Below are 13,188 nucleotides of genomic sequence, written 5' to 3'. Positions count from 1 at the left end.
GACTGTTTATTGGAACTTTGGTGTTTTCTCCCTTGGTTTGTTGTACCGCGTAGGGTAACCAAGTAGGATTTAGGCACCCAACCTCCATGGGGAGGACTAGTGATGGCCGCGAAGGCATGCTAGGGGGATATTGGCACCTAGCCCTTGATGATGGGACTGGCGAAGGCCGTGGAGGCACGCCGAGTAGACATAGGTGTGTTGCCCCCAATGGGGGGAACTCATCGATAGTCTGTCTTCTGTCGGGTGCACGTGAGCGCACTCGGTGGGTGTAGCCCCCGAGCCTACGACCGACTGGTGAGTCGGTTAGAGGCTGAGCACCTTAGTAGTCTTTCCTAGGGCCGTAGATTCCTATGTTCCTACCGGTTGGGGTGTTTGCCCATGTACGTCCCGCCCATGACCAGCGCGGTCGGTTGGATTCCTGAGTTGGGGTTAGGTGGCCTGAGCCCCCAAGCCCCGTTGAGGTCGGTAGGGGTCGGTCGAGTTTCATGTACCACCTCGTCCATGGTTTCTGCAACCGAAGGGGTTGAGCTAACGTCGTTTGCCTCGATAGCTCAAGTGACATGCTCGGTGAGATCACTAACGGGTATGTTCGAGTAGAATCCTGGTCCGTCATTCGTAACAGAGTCATCATAGCCCTCATGTGGCATTCCACTGCTCCTTAACCCACCTCCTAACAGATGCCTGAGCCATTCTACAGACTGACTCACATGGCCCGCTGGCCTCCACTTGATGGAGATTCTATGGGCATGGCTTGAGGTTAGGATCAAACAAGAAGGTCGAGATAACCCTGTCCAGTTCTAAACGGATCGGGCGAGGGCCACTGGGGCTCACCTGCATTTTCTCCCCTGGCTCTATGTTGACGCGACGCAGCCTCAACCCCTTTGTGGGCCGGCCTTCGAACCCTGGTCGGTCGCTGCTCATATTGAATGAGATGACTATCGCTTTATGATGTGACACGAAGCGTTGTGATGCAACATTTGCATATGCAATACTTGGATGTATGGGATAAATGTATGGATGAATATATGACTGGATGTATGAATGCATGCATGAAAATGGATGAATGAATTCTCATGCACTGGAAAATTAAAACGGAGGTTGGTAAAGTTACCTCGATGGCTGGAGTGATGGGTTCGGGGTGCTCCTATCGAATATGTCCAAGTGGAATTTGCGTCCGTTGTTCGTTATAGAGTCGGGATAACCCGCATGGGGCATCCCACCACTCCTTACCCATTTCTCGCCAGCCGCCTGAGTTGTTCGATCGACTTGGGTGACCGACAGGCTTCTCTTCAATGGAGATTCTGTTGGTGGGCCCCTCCAAACCTTTCCTAGGAAGGCAGAGGGTCATTTGCATGCGGCTACGCCTCATTTCCTATGCCCGGGTTACGGTAGTGGTGGGCCCCACCCAGGCCACATCTCGCCAGCCAGGCAACATTCTGTCGGGTAGGGACGTCCCGTCAGCCAATCCACGTCTTGTTGCATGTCCTTTTGCATTAAATAGGGGGAGGAGAGGATTTTTCTCCCATCTCTTTGCCTTTCCTTCATCACCACCGCTTCATCTTTCTTCTTTTTGCTAAGCACCTTCGTGCGCCGTGGGGGTTTCTAGAAGAGAGGAGAGGAGAGGAGAGCGAGGGAGAGGAAAAACTTATAGATCCATTCATAGATCCATGGCGTGATGTCAAACTAGAGGCCTTCCAACGTGGATGAGGAGGTGTTGGCTACCTTTGCCGAGAAGGGGTTGCTCCCGTCAAAGGAAGTGGCGTATTGGAGGGCTCCCACATAGGGGGGGTTGTTCTGCAACCCAAGGCCGATAAGGTCATCTCCTTCCTTGCCTTCCATGAGTGCGTTCTCGGGTACCCCACGCACTGGTTCCTGCGTGGGCTCCTCAACAAGTGGGGCCTAGAGTTGCAACACCTAAACACGACTAGGGTGCTACACATCACTAGCTTCGTCACCGTCTATGAGGCCTTCCTTAGGATGGAGCCGCATGTGGACCTCTTCCGACGGATCTTTAGCGGGTAGGCCCTGTCTGAGGGGAAACCGCCTAGAATCGCTCCGATCGGTGGGTTCGCAATGTAGAAGCGCCCTAAGCCATCAGTCCCTTACTCGGCGTACTCCCTTAGTGACTCCAACTAGGGATGGCACGGTGAGTGGTTCTATATCAGGAACCCAATGGAGGCGCCATTCCCAACATTCACTGGGGAGAGATCGGAGAGGAGGAAAAGTTGGTCATGGGGTCTTCTCCGTCGGTAGAACAAGCTAGAGATCATCGAGATGGAACTTCAGAGGCTCATGCGGCATGGCCTTGATGGGTTGCAGGTCTTCCATACCTTCATCCGTCATCGGGTCACCCCATTGGCGGAGACAACGCAACCGATGTGGGAATACTGTGGCCCGATGGATCCCGACTGTGCGTCGCTGGAGGAGTTGTCAAGGGATGAAGTCTAGAGTTATCTTGACTGGGTGCTGCAGTTGGGGGATGATGAGTCCCTCAAAGGGACGCTCGGACCTCTCCATGCCATGAAGCTATCCGATCTGGTATACTCCTTTCCTGTGACCTTTTTTCTTTCTATTTTGATCTTTAGATCGATTTTAAGCAGCCTATTTCGCAGGGGTTCACGGGCTATGAATCCTGACTGCATCTTCCGAGAGGAGCAGAAGGTGTCGCTCGGCAAGCCGCCTAGAGGGAGGCCATGCTTGCCAAGAAAAAGAAGGAAACCATGAAGGTCCGGAGGAGGTTTGAGAAGGAAAAGGAGATCAACTGGTGGCTCCACGGCAGCGAGCACTGGGAGGAGATGGAGGAGGAGCTTGAGTCGAAGGACCCCATAGAGTTGGGCGATGACACGGGTTCCTCAGAGGACAAGGAAGACGAGGGTGCTGCCGTGACCTTGGTGGAGCATCGTGTGGTACAGAGATGCATGGTGGGCATGGTACGGAGATGCATAGTGATGCTCTTGAGTCAAGGAAGCACGCCACAGGCGAGGATGCCACCTGTGAATGTGAGGCGAAGCAGGCGAGGTTGCTGCACCCTTTGGAGGCATCATCGGCTTTGTGTCCCCTTCCTCTGAGTGTGGCGGAGCACACCGGTCGACCAAGGGGACATGATCATTCTCCTGCGCCTTCGGGGTCAACATGTGTGCACGACCCCCAATGGGGCGATGCCCCGCCAGTTGCTCTAGTGGTTTCACCACAAGCTAGCGACCGTGGCTGTTCGTAGGCCGAATAGGGACCGACCGGGTCACCCCAACCCTCAGTTGATCTGAGGGGGTGTGGGTCGTGACCCCCAAGCGATCCTCATCTGGTTGGCTCATTGTCGGTTCAAGGTTCTGCTGCTTTTGTCTGGGTATGTATTCATGCTTCCCTTTGTTCTTATAGTTGAGTTTTTTAGTGTGACTGACCTATGCTTGTGTCTTTTTTGCAGCATCCAGGAGCCGACAGCACTGGGGATCTCCCCACCTCCCATGCGAGAAGAGTGGAGACCCAGCCTATGGTGGGTTGTGACTAGTGAAGGGGAAGCAGGCTGGTGGTGGCATGACCTTCCTTAATGGGGGTTTCATCTTCCCGACCGGTCATGAGCATGACAGCAGCCATGATGGCAGTGATCCCTGTGGTGACAGTGGAGGATGGGTCAGAGGTGACTCTTGCGGTCCCTCCTCCACCAGTCGCTTAGGGGGAGAGGAGGGAAACTAGGCTCTCCATCTTGCCCGATAGAGGGGCACTCAGTTCACCCGCCTGGTTAGAGCTAGAGGGGGCTGGAGGTGCCATGGCTAGGGCATAGGTAGAGCAGCCACCAGCAAGCCATGGCATCTTGGTGGTGGACACCCGCTCTGATGGTGAGGAAGACACCGGGGTGATGCCGCCAGCCATCCTATCGTTCTAGGATCGGCGATGATCCCATCGTTGGTTGGTGCTACGATGGCTGAATCTTCTAGCTAGTCGTGGGTGACCCATGAGCTGGTGTGGCCTCACCCCAACAAGCAGGGAAAAGCCTAGTTTCATTCTTTGTGATGAGGGTGAGGTGAAGCTTTGGCACCTGCTTGGGGAGAGAGGGCTATCGATGGGGTCCGATCTCGCTCTTACCAGGGCGAAGCTCAAGGAGGCCTTGGAGAAGGTTGAGCTTGTCCATTAGGCCATGACCATTGACCTACCCCATGTTATGAAGGTAAGTTTTCTATGTTCATGGTGTTGTCTTTTGATTTCATCCATCAGGCTATGATGGTCATCTCAAATCGCCTGCTTCTTGTCACGTAGGACATGGAGACGATGTCGATCCACAAGTCTCGCTTTCTCCGAGAGGAGCATGCTCGAATGGAGCAGGAAGTGGCGGTGTTGTGGTAGGCCAATGATCTTAGGCATAAGCTAGAATCTACCTGCCATAAGTTCCAAGATTGGTCGGCAGAGGCGATGGGAGCCCGAGAAGTGGAGTGACGTGCGGTCGAGTGGGAGGTTGCTGCTGAGCAGAAGCTTCATGCGGTGTAGGCTCACTTGGTGGGGACCAAGGCGGCACTCCAGAAGTCCTTGGAGGCTCTAGAGGCAGAGGGGAAGGCCTGGTCAGAGGCCGAGCAGGAGGTGGTCACGCTCCGGGGGGTAGATGCTCGGGGCAGAGGAGTTGAACGCTCGACTACTCGAGAGGGTGACCCAGCAAGAGGAAGGGCTTACCATTCTTGAAAGTGCCTACCTCGATACATACCTATCCTACTCTCGGTTGATGTCTTGAATTTTTCTTTTCCTTGCTCCTAAATCTGTCATCCGTTTCTAGAACTGGGTGGAAAGGTCAGCTCTCTGGAGTAGGAGCTGGAGGTGGCTAGAGCGACGGTAGGTCAAAGCACAAAGGTGCTAGCCCGGTCCCTGGAGGAGTGAAGCATTCTCGAGGGAGAGCTCGACCAACTCCACAACATCACATAGGTGGTGGTCGCTAAGGTGTTCGGGTCAGGCCCTAGCACCAGCATGCCCGCCGTCCAGCTAGCGGAGGTCTCAAATGAGGTTCGAGTGCTCATCTCCGACATGTTCTATAAGACATCAGGGATTCTAACATTGGTGTTGACCCACTACCCTAACTTAGACTTCATGGCCACCTACATTGGATATGCCAGTGGTTGGAGCACGGATGAGATCTAGGCATTGGGGGAAAGCTTGGCGCCGCACGCATAGGTGGTCGCCAAGCAGGTCACCGCATGGTGGGTGATGGAGGCTCGTTGCTCGATGGCGGCCATAGGTGCAAGCCAGGAAGAAGTCATCTAGCTTGCCATGGCGAAGGCTAGGTGGGAGGCGAGCGTCGTCCTACCCGCAACCGAGCCAAATGTCCTTCCGACAGCAACTGAGCCGACACCATCACCCCGACCATAGCTGAGCTGCTTTCATCTTCATCGACCGCACTGTCTGTCGATACGATCAGAGGACCACAATTGAATTGTATAAAAGTAGTCAATCTTTGTAAAAAGATAAGTTCATGGGGGGAGGCCCTATGTGAATAGTTTATGTTCTTTTGTGATGAAATCAATCATGAGGGGAAGCTTGTCCCGCCCGCCCTTGTTTTTATCCTTGTGTAACTTTGCTTTTTGTCCTTTGCTTTTCACACCTTCCCATTGACCATGGATTGCAACCTTAAGAACCCAGGCGTGGCCCATGAGGCTTAGCTGCTCACAACCTTAGGTCGTGGTGGGGTCTGATCTGTTGAGAGGCTAAAGCGTAAGTTACGTAGGGTAGTCAAAGGAACGGGATGCCCTTTTATTTGGGCAAAAATTGTTACTAAACGACAGTAAAGAGGGAGTGGTATCACACCCCCATGGAGCCCTCGAGCGACCTAGGCCGAGAGTGCCTAGGCTAGGGTGCTATAGGAGCAAGTTTTAAATAGAAATGAGCGGTAAAGACCAAGCTTAGGAAAAGAAACGACATAACTGTTCCATATTCCATGTGTTGGTGAGAACGTTGCTGTTGTCGTCCTTCAACTGGTAGGTGCTCGGTCGGATCACCTTGGCCACCATGTATGGTCCTTCCCATGGTCGAGAGAGCTTGTGCTTGTCCTTGGTTGACTGGGTCCTCCAGAGTATGAGATCACCGACCTCGAGGGTCCTCTCCTTAATTTTTCCCTCATGGTACCTGTGGAGAGTATGCTGGTAATGAGCGGAGCAGATAACGGACATATACAAGCCTCCTCGAGTAGGTCAACCATGTCCTGCTGAGCCTTCGCAGCTCGATCTTGGTCGAAGGCCCTGACTCTTGGGGTGCCATGATCGAGGTCAGGTGGTAACATGACTTGAGTTCCATACATCAGGAAGAAAGGGGTGAACCTCGTGGATCAGTTTGGAGTCATTCTTAGTCTCTAGAGGACTATCAGGCCTCTACAACCCATCGCCCGTATACTTTTTGAGTTGGTCAAAAATACAGGGCTTGAGTCCTTGGAGGACCATGCCATTGGCCCATTCAACCTGACCTGTTAGTACATGGGTGTCCGATAGAGGCCTAATTGATCCTGATGTCGTATCCATCACAAAAGTCTAGGAACTTCTTAATGGTGAAGTTGGTTCCATGGTCGGTGATGATATAGTTAGGAACACCAAACCAATAGATGATGTCGAGGAAGAACTTGACCACCTCTTCCAAGCGGATGTTGGTGATGGGCTTTGCCTCGACCCACTTAGTGAACTTATCCACTGCCACGAGTAGGTGAGTGAAGCCACCTAGGGCCTTTTTGAGGGGCCCAACCATGTTGAGGCCCCAGACTGTGAATGGGCAGGTGGTGGGGATGGTTTGTAGCTCATGCGCTGGCAAGTGAGTTTGCCAAGCATAGAACTGGCATCCTTCACACCTATGGACAACCTCCTCTACGTCTCGGAGTGCAGTGGGCCAATAGAAACCTTAGCAAAAAGCCTTCCCGACTAGCGACCTCAAGGTTGTGTGATGTTTGTAGATTCTAGCATGGACTTCAAGGAGGAGCTGTTTCCCTAGTCGGTCAGGTTGCACTTTATGAGTACTCCTGATGGACTTTGTTTGTAAAGTTCATCACCGATGGCGATGAACGTCTTGGTGCATCGAGCAACTCATCGTACTTTAGTCTTTTCTAGTGGGAGGACTTCTTTGAGGATGTAGGCGAGCAGCAGCACTCTCTAGTTGACTGGGTCAAGCATCATCTTGGCGGTGTTGCCTATCAATGTTGTGATAGGAATGTCAAGGCCTAAGCCCCTGAGTGCCTGGTCGGGGTTGGAGTGCGTTGGAGCGCTGGAGCCCCCGAGCGCTTGGTGAGGGTTGAGCCGCAATGAAGTCGGATCCTCTAGAACATGGGCAGATGGCTCATGGAGGTCATTGATAAAGACCCCTTCTAGAGACAGAACCTACCTGGTAGCCAATTTCATGAGGAAGTCGGTGCCATCAATGTCCTTTTGCAGGACATGATGTAGCTCAATCCCTCGAAACTTGCCCTCGAGCTTGCACACCTCTTGGTAGTACGCCACCATGAGAGGGTTCTTGCAGGAGGATTCCTACATGACTTGGTTGATGACTAGTTCCGAGTCACCATGGACATATAGTCACATTGCACCGAGCTCGATGGCAATGCGTAGCCCATTGATGAGGCCTCATGCTCTGCGGCATTGTTTGAGGCTGAAAAATGGAGACATATTGCTTAGCGAAGCCTGCTCCCATCTAGGGAGATCAGAACCACCCTAGCCTCTAAGCCGAGTGCCATGACTGATGCATCAAAGTACATCATCCAGTACTCGTGGATGACATCCAGGGTCAGGAGCTGGACTTCCGTCCATTCGATGATGAAGTCTATAAGAGCCTAAGACTTAATAGCGGTGGGGGGACATACCTGATGTCATGGCCCATGAGCTTGAGTGCCCATTTGGAGATTCATCCCATGACATCATGGTTGCGGGTGATGTCTCCCAACGGGTATGAAGTGACGACAATGACCTTGTGATCGGTGAAGTAGTGTAGAAGCTTTTGGGTCACCGTCAACATGGCATATAGAAGCTTCTAGACCTAGGGGTAGCAAACCTTGGTGTCAGCGAGTACCTCACCGATGAAGTACACTGGTCATTGGACCTTTAGGGGATGTCTTGGCTCCTCCCTCTCGACGATGAGGGTGGCACTTATCATGTGGTTGCATGTCGTGATATAGAGGAGGAGAGGTTCTCCCTATTCAAGAGCGATGAGGATTAGGGCCAACATCAGCGATGCTTTGAGGCTTTCTAAAGCCTACTATGCCTCCTTGTCTAGACGAATGCATCTGTCTTCTTGAGAAGTTTGTAGAGAGACATCCCTCGTTCGCCTAGTCAGGAGATGAACCGGCTCAGGGTGGCCAAGCAGCCGGTGAGCCTCTACACACCCTTGATGTTGTGTATAGGGTCCATGTTGGAGATGGTCATGATTTTTTTGGGGTTGGCTGCTGAAAGCATCTAGGTCCCTTGTTGGGTTTCGGTGATTAATGACAATACAATATTACTATGACTAATGTGTGTTTTGTAGAGGCAATTAAGTTAGGTCATGGTAATGGAGATCAATTGGGCAATCAAGGTGGTCATGCCCCTACGATGGAAATCATTTCGGTTTTTGAAGGATGGATGACAAGGTTAAGGATGACTAGTTCTGAGTGTTGATTGGAGTTGGAGAGACACTTAGAGTAGTTTAGGACTTTGTTTTTCCTTTGGTCATACTATTAAGGGGGGTATGGACGGGTAGCTAGACCTAGATGAGTCTAGTGAGTTAGGTGTGGTGCACACTTGTTAAAACTAGCACTAGGTAGCTCCACAACAGCCCTATGATCCTATGGAGCAAACTTCATTCACATATGTTTGAGAGTTGGAAGTGAATGGAGGGTCAAATGCTGACCGGACGCTAGCTCCGGTGCGACCGGACGTTGGCCGTAGGGTCCGGTCAGTTCATTTGACCAAGGTGATTGCATTTGGTGCGATCGGACGCTGAGTGGTCAAGTGACCGGACGCTAAGGACTAGTGTCCGGTCGACTCCAGTAAGGTTCTAGAAGAGTAAATCTACGACCGGACATGTCCGGTCAATACTGACCAAACCCTAAGGATCCTGCATTCGGTCGAGTACAGTAAGCATCCAGTGAGGGTTTAATGCGACCAAACATGTCCGGTCAGTGGTGATCGGACCCTGCCAGCGTTCAGTCAACACTTAAACACTGGTGGGAGGGTTGAACTGACCAGAGCGTCCGGTCACCCCGTAGAGGCACATAACGGTTCGTTTTTCAGGCTGCCTTATAAATAGAAGCTCCACTCATGTGTGGAGTCACTTTTGCTCATTCCAACAACTGAGAAACATGTTTGTGAGTGCCAAGAAGAGCAAGGTCCTAGTGAGGTGATTGAGATTCATGAATCCAAGAGAGTAGCCTCATTAGTGAATCAAGAGTAGCAAAGTGTGCATCCACCATTCTCATTAGGCTTCGAGTGGTCAAGTGAGAGTTTGTGCTTGTTACTCTTGGTGATCGCCATCACCTAGATGGCTTGGTGGTGATTGGGAGCTTGGTGACCACCCGATGGAGCTTGTGGGTGACCCAACTCAAGTTGTGAGCGGTTGTGGGTGATTCACCGTGATGGAGTATTGAAGAATCAACCTGTAGAGAGCACTTGATCCTTGCGTAGATCAAGGGGGGGCTACACCCTTGCGTGGGTGCTCCAATGAGTACTAGTGGGGACTGGCGACTCTCCGATACCTTGGCAAAATATCACTGCGTTCCTCCTTCTCAATTTACTTTGAGCATTTACTTTAAGCAATTCAATACTTATTTTTACATTCATAGAATTGCCATGCTAGAGTAAGTTTGGAACATAGGTTGTAAGTCCTTTGTGCGTTAGATTGATAGAAATACTTTTCTAGGCATAAGGGGTTAATTGGGCTAACCGTAGGATTTAATTATTGCAAGAAAATTTAGAATTAGCCTAATTCACCCCCCTCTTGGGCATCTTGATCCTTTTAGCTGTGATGCCATGCTCGGAGATGATGTATCCAAGCAGCTTCCCCTTTGGAACCCCAAAAACACATTTTTAGGATTTAATTTGATGCTAAACCTTTGGAGGTTCATGAATGTGGTGGCCAAGTTTGTGATCAGGTCGCTAGTTTGAGCCATTTTTACCACTATGTCATCTACATAGACGGTGATTGTCGGTTTTGGCCGCTCGACTTGGTCATGTTTATCGAGCGGGTCAATTTGGTCGGCGAAACATTGTTGTATGCACCGTTGGTATGTGGCGCCCGCATTCTTCAGACTAAAAGGCATAGTTATATAATTGTACGAACCATACGGGGTGATGAATGAGGTCGTGACCTGGTCGAACTCGTTCATCATGATCAGGTGGTAGCCTAAGTAGGCATCTAGAAAGTTGAGGATTTTGCATCCTTAGGTGGAGTCGACTATCTGATCTATGCGTGACAAACAAAAATGGTCTTTTGGGCACGCCTTGTTGAGGCTAGTATAATCAATACACATTCTTCATTTCCCATTCTTCTTTTTCACAAGAACAGGGTTGGCTGGCCAATCGAAGTGGTATACCTCTTTGATGAATCTGGCTGCCAGAAGTTTGGCGATCTCTTCGCCTATGGCCCTGAGCCTCTCGGCATCAAAGTGATGTAGGCATTGCTTAGTGGGCTTTAAGCCCAGGATGACACATAGTGCATGCTCGGTGACCTCTCTCAGTATGTCCGGTATGTTAGAAGGCTTCCATGTGAAGACATCCTGATTTGCGCATAGGAAGTCAGCGAGCTCACTTTCCTATTTGGCCAGGAGCTCGGTCTCAATCTGCACCATCTCGGTCGAGTCGATGGGGTTGATCTCCACTGCCTTGGTTTCCTTGGTTGGATGGAAGGCACTGGAGGAGGTCGACCCATTGTAGTCTGGGACTACTGGAGTCATGGAATTCCTAAGCTCTAAGAGCTTAGTGGAGTTGATTACGGCTATAGCGAGCTCATAATGCTCGCGGTCGCACGTGTAGGCATGTGAGAAGGTGCTACCCATAATGATGACACCATTCGGTCCTAGCATCTTTAGCTTGAGATAGGTATAGTTGGGGATCGTCATAAACTTAGCGTAGCATGGCCACCCCAAGATGGCGTGGTAGGACCCCAGAAAGTCCACCACCTCGAAGATCAGGACCTTTGAGCAGAAGTTGGCTCGGTTGCCAAACATGACTTGAAGGTCAATCTGCCTAAGTGGGTACGCCTGTGTCCCCAGGATCATACTATGGAAGGGAGAGCTCATGGGATGGAGCTTCGACTAGGGGATGCCAATGACGTTGAGGGTGTTGACATATAGAATATTGAGGCCACTGCCTCCGTCCATCAGCCCCTTGGTGAGGTGCTTCTTATGGATGATGGGATCGATGATGAGCGGGTAGCAACCTAGTCGAAAGATGGGGGAAGGATGGTCTCTCTGATCAAAAGTGACCGAGGAGTCTGACCAGCTAAGGAAAGAGGGGATGGCCGACTCGATGGCACATGCCTCTTGGTAGCATACCTTGTGCTAGCACTTCGAGTGGACAGCATAGATCCCCCAAAGATCATGAGGCATTCCTCAAGGTCAGGGAAGCTGTCTCCATCCTTACCCACCGCGCCTCCCTACTTGGTCGCATCCTCCTTGCCTTTCCCTTCCTTTGGCTCATTAGCTTGCTATAGGAAGTGCTTAAGGAGCTCACACTCCTTTTAGAGGTGCTTGATGAGGTAAGCATGGTTGGTGCATGGGTTCTCCATGAGCTTGTCAAAGTGGTTGGACTGGCCCTACTAGGGCTGTTTGCCCGTGCGATCGATAGGACCGACCAAAGCTAGGTTAGTCGATCGACACTGATCCTTCTTGTTCTTCTTTCCCTATTGTGTGGAGGGGCCCTCGCCTTGGTCCTCATGCTTTGCCTTGCCCTTGTTTGGACTGCTGCTGAAGACTGCCCTGACTACCTCCTCATTAGAGGCATGGTTCGTGGCAATGTCGAGTAGGTTGCGGGTGGTACGGGGCTTTATACAGTCGAGCTTGTGGACCAAGGACTGGCAGGTTGTCCTAAAGAGGAACACACTGATAGCATCCACATCAATGACATCAGGAAGGGAGTTGCGTTGTTTTGAGAACCTATAGATGTAATCCCGTAGGGACTCATTGGGCTCCTGTTGGCAGCACTCGAGGTCCTAGGATTTCCCAAGATGGATATATGTCCCCTAGAAGTTCTTGATGAAGACCCTCTTGAGGTTAGCCTAGTCGTGGATGCTGTTGGGTGAAAGGAATTCGAGCCATGCCCAAACATGCTCCCCCACGTAGATGGGGAGGTACTAGATGATGAAGTAGTCATCATCCACTCTAATGGCTCGGCAAGCGAGCCAGAAGTCCTCGAGCCATACATTAGGGTTCGTCTACCCAATGTACTTGGTGATGTTGGTGGGCGGTCAAGAACACTATGGGAAAGCTGCCTTCTAGATGTGGCGACTGAAGGTCCATGGCCCCAGGCCATCAGACTGGGACTCTAGTCATTGGATCAGCCACCATGCCTGGGGTATGTGTCCTCATACTCCTTGGTGGTCTGGCTGAGGCCCGCGCCGCCCGCTCTTTGCCGCCATTTGATGGACGCCATCATCGTGCTAAGTATGGCGCCGATTGTTGATGACACTACAAGCGTCAGGGTTTGGCCTAAGCCACTCATGCATAGGTGGTCAGTGTGGAGCAGGTGTCGGGTCAGGCTACAGTGTAGTTAAGGCTTCCTGCTCCATGCCCGACAACTACTATGGTGAGTGGATGGAGCGATTCGACATGTGCGGCCCTAGTGCCCTGGTTAGGAAAGAGGCTGTGAGCTGGTGTTGTGACATGGAGCTCCCTGCCTATTGAACGGCAGTGGTCTCCACCAGCGCCCGAAGGTTTCAGTAGATCATTTGCTCCTAGGGTCGGCAGGCTTAGGGAGGCCGCATAGAAGCATCGATGCAATAGTGATGTTCTGGCTAGCCTGAGCAAACTAATGGGGTCATCCCCTCCATCTAGTATGTTATGCTAGACCTGACGGGCATGACCTCGAGCATCGCTCATTAGGTTATGTGCATGTGGCGCAACATGATGCACCAGGTGTGTCAGCGTAGGTGGTGGCTAGCTCTACCACCTTTGTCATAACTCCTCGCCATGCTCCTATGCATGAGCCTGAGCCTATGCATGGGGGTCTAGAGGGGTTTGAGTCTATAGAGACACCACTACCTCTGGTAGCT

At 51.5% G+C, this 13,188-nt stretch overlaps 1 protein-coding gene across 1 annotated transcript; it reads right to left on the bottom strand.

Annotated features, from left to right (window-relative positions):
* Positions 1–10,732: 10,732 nt before the first annotated feature.
* On the bottom strand, positions 10,733–11,218 carry LOC136537521 (uncharacterized). The gene has a single exon (XM_066529464.1). It carries the CDS (start codon positions 11,216–11,218, stop codon positions 10,733–10,735), a length of 486 nt encoding a protein of 161 aa, XP_066385561.1.
* Positions 11,219–13,188: the final 1,970 nt, after the last annotated feature.

Source organism: Miscanthus floridulus, chromosome 2 (genome assembly GCF_019320115.1).
Source record: "Miscanthus floridulus cultivar M001 chromosome 2, ASM1932011v1, whole genome shotgun sequence".
In the NCBI taxonomy this organism is placed as follows: Eukaryota; Viridiplantae; Streptophyta; class Magnoliopsida; order Poales; family Poaceae; genus Miscanthus; species Miscanthus floridulus.
This window is presented reverse-complemented; position numbering and strand designations above follow the sequence as displayed.